Source organism: Corapipo altera, unplaced genomic scaffold (assembly GCF_003945725.1).
Source record: "Corapipo altera isolate COAL_440 unplaced genomic scaffold, ASM394572v1 72808, whole genome shotgun sequence".
Taxonomy (NCBI): Eukaryota; Metazoa; Chordata; class Aves; order Passeriformes; family Pipridae; genus Corapipo; species Corapipo altera.
In genome coordinates, this window is record NW_020886217.1 from 1 (window position 1) to 5,448 (window position 5,448).

The 5,448-nt window shown below is 61.2% G+C and overlaps 1 protein-coding gene across 2 annotated transcripts; it reads left to right on the plus strand.

Annotated features, from left to right (window-relative positions):
* The first annotated feature begins 2,590 nt into the window (after positions 1-2,590).
* On the plus strand, positions 2,591-4,218 carry LOC113941084. 2 transcript variants are annotated; one of them, XM_027632245.1, is made up of 3 exons: positions 2,591-2,697; positions 2,833-2,899; positions 3,429-4,218. In XM_027632245.1, exons 1-3 carry the CDS (start codon positions 2,679-2,681, stop codon positions 3,847-3,849), a joined length of 507 nt encoding a protein of 168 aa, XP_027488046.1. In that variant the 5' UTR covers positions 2,591-2,678; the 3' UTR covers positions 3,850-4,218. The 2 variants fall into 2 exon arrangements, with proteins under 2 accessions (XP_027488046.1, XP_027488045.1); XM_027632244.1 differs by having other exon boundaries at positions 2,591-2,899.
* The last annotated feature ends 1,230 nt before the right edge of the window (positions 4,219-5,448 follow it).

Genomic DNA, 5,448 nt, shown 5'->3' on the forward strand with positions numbered 1-5,448 from the left:
TTCCCGGCCCCGCCCGTTTTCCTCCAAAGGGAAGGAAATCCCAAAGGATTTGAACCTTTTTGACCCCCGGGGAGGGGGCGGAGAAAGGGTCGGAATGAGGAAATTCCGGGGATTCCAGAGGCCGCGAGATTCCAGAGGCCGGGAGAGCCCCGGGATTCCCGAGCCGAGAGACGGGGGAGATGGCGATGATTTGCCTGGAAATCACCCGCGCGGTGAAGATCAAGGTCTCCAACAGGACCCGGGGGGTCACCTTGGAGAGCCCCAGGTGAGGGGGGGGACCAGGGAGGACCCCCGGGGTGCCAAAGGGGCGGGTCCGGGTGGGATCTTCATCATCTTCAGCATCTTCAGCATCTTCACCCTGGGGTGGGACCTTCATACCCGGGGGGGGTCATATCCCAGGGGTGGGTCCATCCCCTGCTGCTCCCACCCAGCACCTCCCAGTGATCCCAGCACCTCCCAGTGACCCCAGCACCATCTCCCACTGATCCCAGCACCATCTCCCAGTGACCCCAGCACCTCCCAGTGATCCCAGCACCATCTCCCAGTGACCCCAGCACCTCCCAGTGATCCCAGCACCATCTCCCAGTGATCCCAGCACCTCCCAGTGATCCCAGCACCATCTCCCAGTGACCCCAGCACCATCTCCCAGTGATCCCAGCCCCTCCCAGTGATTCCAGCACCTCCCAGTGATCCCAGCCCCTCCCAGTGATCCCACCCCATCTCCCAGTGACCCCAGCACCATCTCCCAGTGACCCCAGCACCTCCCAGTGATCCCACCCCATCTCCCAGTGACCCCAGCACCATCTCCCAGTGATCCCAGCACATCCCAGTGATCCCAGCACCTCCCAGTGACCCCACCACATCCCAGTGATCCCAGCACCTCCCAGTGGTCCCAGTCCCTCAAAGTGACCCCAGCACCATCTCCCAGTGGTCCCACCCCCACCTCCCACTGATCCCACCCCCCGTTCCTCCCCCACAGGATTTACTTGCCCCGTGGCCACTGCTCCGTCCCCCCCGACCCCGAGGTGCCCCCCGGCTGCTCCACCACCTGTGAGTTCTCCAGCTCCTCGTCCCCGGGCTGCTCCGGGATCCTGATCTACAGGGTCTGTGCCTTGACCTTGACCATCTACTTCTCCAACCCCCTGGAAGACAACGAGTCCCCCCGGCAGCTGGCCCTGGAGCTGACCCACTGTGAGAGCCCCCAGGACCAGCTGTTCCGCCGTGACAAACAGCTGGGTGAGCTGGAGGACATCTACGAGCAGATGTCGAGGAGGAACCTCGGCCCCACCACGAAAAGGACCTCGTTCGACCGCATTGCCCCGGACACCCACTTAGACACCGCCGAGGTGACCCTCGGCAGCGTGGAGGTGCTGGCCACCATGTCCAACGCCCGGAACGCCGTGGTCAACCTGGTGGTGAGGAACATGAGTAACTGGTGAACAAAACCGGGAGCGAGACCCTCTGTGGGATGGGAGCTCCACGAAGACCTCCAGAAGGACGTCGTGGGCACCCCTGGGACCTGAGAGGCACACGGAGAAACCTCCAGATACGTCTAGAACTCATGGGCATGACCCAGAACCCCATAAAGACCTCAAGAACCCCATAGGTACATCTAGAACCCCACAGACACCTCTAGAACCCCATAGGCACATCTGGAACTTTAAGATGCTTCTAGAACCCCATAGTCATCTGTAAAACACTGCAGACATACCTGGAACCCCATAGACACCCCTAGAACCCCATAGACACCCCTGGGACCCCATAGACACCCCTGGGACCCCATAGACACCCCTGGGACCCTATAAATACCTTTAGAACCTCACGGTCCCCCTGTTTTTGGGATCCCCCCTCAGTTCCACCCCCCCCTTTCCCTTTTTGTTTCGCTCAATAAAAGGGGAATTTTTGCCCTTGATCCGCAGAGTCGAAAACTGGGAATTTGGGATCTGGGATGGTCTGGGATGGGGGGGTGGGATTTGGGATTGGGGGGTGGTTTGGGATTTGGGACGGAAAGGGTGGTTTGGGGTGGGAGGGGTCGGGTCTGGGAATGGGGTGTGAGCCGAGGTGGGACCCTCAGCCCTTCAGGGGATGGAACTTTTTTGGATAAACCAGTTCAACCAGTCCCACCAGTCCCACAGGGAATCACACCAGTCTCACCAGTTCCACCAGTCCCCTGGGGACATTAAACCAATTCCACCACTTCCACTGGGAATCACACCAGTCCCACCAGTCCCACCAGTCCCACCAGTCCCAGCCCCCCTATGTCCCCCCCCAGTGGGGCCATCCCGGGGATCGGCCCCTCGGGATCACCAAATCCGGGGGATTTTGGGGTCTCTCGGCCCCTGATTCCAGAATGACCCCAAAATGCCCTGGTCCTGGGCAGGGAGGGGCTGGGAGGGTTTGTGGGTCGGTGCCGCACAAATCCCTGATTTCCGGGAATTGCCGGAGCTTCCGGGAGTCGGGAACGGACGTTTCCTCTTGAAGCTTCCTGGGGCGTCACAACCAGGAAGTGGCTCCGGGGAGCAGCGACAACACGGGGAGGAGACCCCGGGGGGGGCGGGGAAAGGGCGGGAACAAGGAAACTCTGGGACTGAGGAGATCCCAGAGGTCAGGAGATTCCAGAGCTGAGGAGATTCCAGAGCTGAGGACGTTCCAGCTCTCAGGAGGTTCCAGAACCGAGGATGTCCAAGAGCTGGGCGGGTTTCAGAGCCTGGGAGGTTTCAGAGCTCAGGAGGTTCCAGAGGCCGGGAGAGCCCGGATCTGACAGTGACATTCCCGAGCCGAGGGGATCCCGGACTGGGATGGGGGAGATCCTGAGCAGGTCCCTTTTCCCAGAAATGACCCGCACGGTGACCATCAAAGTCTCCAACAGGACCCAGGACATCACCCTGGATTACCCCAGGTGAGGGGGCGGGGCCAGGGAGGACCCCCGGGGTGCCAAAGGGGCGGGTCCGGGTGGGATCTTCATCATCTTCATCATCTTCAGCATCTTCAGCATCTTCAGCATCTTCAGCATCTTCATCATCTTCACCCTGGGGTGGGACCTTCATACCCGGGGGGGGTCATATCCCAGGGGTGGGTCCATCCCCTGCTGCTCCCACCCAGCACCTCCCAGTGACCCCAGCACCATCTCCCAGTGACCCCAGCACCATCTCCCAGTGATCCCAGCACCATCTCCCAGTGACCCCAGCACCATCTCCCACTGATCCCAGCACCTCCCAGTGATCCCAGCACCATCTCCCAGTGATCCCAGCACCATCTCCCAGTGACCCCAGCACCATCTCCCAGTGACCCCAGCACCTCCCAGTGACCCCAGCACCTCCCAGTGATCCCAGCACCTCCCAGTGACCCCAGCACCTCCCAGTGATCCCAGCACCTCCCAGTGACCCTAGAACCTCCCACTGATCACACCCCCCGTTCCTCCCCCCCAGGATTTACCTGCACGGCGGCCGCTGCTCCGTCCCCTCCGACCCCGAGGTGCCCCCCGGCTGTTCCACCACCTGTGAGTTCTCCAGCTCCTCGTCCCCGGGCTGCTCTGGGGTCCTGAGCTTCTGGGCCAAGACCTGCACCTTGGTCATCTTCTTCTCCAACCCCCTGGAAGACGACAAATCCCCCCGGGAGCTGGGCCTGGAGCTGTCCCCCCACAGGAAGGTCTGCAGGCTGAAGGACCTCTACGAGGAGATGTCGGGGAGGGACCCTAAACTCGTCACGAAAGATTCCAATTTCGAACGCGTCGCCCTGGACATCTGCCAGGATTCCATCTGGAAGACCCAGGGCCCCCTCAACGTGATGGCCACCATGTTGAACGCCCGGAACGCCGTGGTCAGCGTGGCAGTGAGGGGCTTCAAGTAGTCCGAGGAGAAAACTGGCAGTGGGACACCTCTGGAACCCCATAGACACCCCTGGAACCCTATAGACACCTCTGGAACCCTATAGACACTTCTGGAACCCTACAGACACCTCTGGAACCCCATAGACACCCCTGGAACCCTATAGACACCTCTGGAACCCTATAGACACTTCTGGAACCCTACAGACACCTCTGGAACCCCATAGACCCTTCTGGGACCCTATAGACACCTCTGGAACCCCATAGACAAATCTGGGACCCCATGGACACCCCTGGAACCTCATGGACCCCCCGTTTTTGGGATCCCTCCTCAGTTCCACCCCCCCTTCCCTTTTTGTTTTGCTCAACAAAAGGGGAATTTTTGCCCTTGATCCACAGAGCCGAAAACTGGGAATTTGGGATCTGGGGGGGTCTGGGATGGTGGGGTGGGATTTGGTATTGGGGGGTGGGATTTGGGATATGGGGTGGTTTGGGATGGGGGGGTTCAGGAGGGAAGGGGTGTGTTGGGGTGGGGGGGGGGGTCGGGTCTGGGATTGGGGTGGGGGCGGGAATGGGGTGTGAGCCGAGGTGGGACCCTCAACCCTTCAGGGGGTGGAACTTTATTGGATAAACCAGTTCCACCAGTCCCAGACCCCCCCTTTGCGCCCCCCCCAGATGGGTCCATCCCGGGATCGGCCCCTCGGGATCCCCAAATCCGGGGGATTTTGGGGTCTCTTCTCACCCAAAACGCCCCGGCCGTGGGCAGGGAGGGGGAGGGGCAGGGAGGGTTTGTGGGTCAGTGCCGCACAAATCCCTGATTTCTGGGAATTGCCGGAGCTGTTGGAAATCTGGAAGACACGTCCTCTTGGACTTTCCCCGGGAGCCACCGCCAGGAAGTGGCTTCGGGGAGGAGTCCCCGAGGTGGGCGGAGAAAGGGCTGGAATGAGGAGACTCCCAGGGCTGAGGGGATTCCAGAGCTCGGCAGCTTTCAGAGCTCGAGAGATTCCAGAACTCAGGAGGTTCCAGAGCTCAGGAGGTTCCAGAGCTCGAGAGGTTCCAGAGTTCGGGAGAGCCCGGATTTGAGGGTGAGATTCCCGAGCCGAGGGGATCCTGTGTTGGGATGGGGGGGAACAACACGAAGATAAATTGCCAAGAAGGAGCCCACTCGGTGAACATCACCATCAGTGGGGACCTCAACGTCCACGTGGACAGGCCCAGGTGAGGGGGCGGGGCCAGGGAGGACCCCCAGGGTGCCAAAGGGGCGGGTCCGGGTGGGATCTTCATCATCTTCATCATCTTCAGCATCTTCACCCTGGGGTGGGACCTTCATACCCGGGGGGGGTCATATCCCAGGGGTGGGTCCATCCCCTGCTGCTCCCACCCAGCACCTCCCAGTGACCCCAGCACCATCTCCCAGTGATCCCAGCACCATCTCCCAGTGATCCCATCACATCTCCCAGTGATCCCAGCACCTCCCAGTGACCCCAGCACCATCTCCCAGTGACCCCAGCACATCCCAGCGATCTCAGCACCTCCCCGTGGTTTTGGGACCACCTCCCACTGATCCCACCCCCCGTTTTCCCCCCCCAGGTTTGACCTGAACAGCGGCCGCTGCTCGATGC

Coding starts and splice junctions, on each gene's coding strand:
- LOC113941084 (XM_027632244.1), top strand. CDS start 2,679: ATGTCCAAGAGCTGGGCGGGTTTCAGAGCCTGGGAGGTTTCAGAGCTC. Junction 2,900..3,428: donor ATCACCCTGGATTACCCCAG/GTGAGGGGGCGG, acceptor CCTCCCCCCCAG/GATTTACCTGCACGGCGGCC.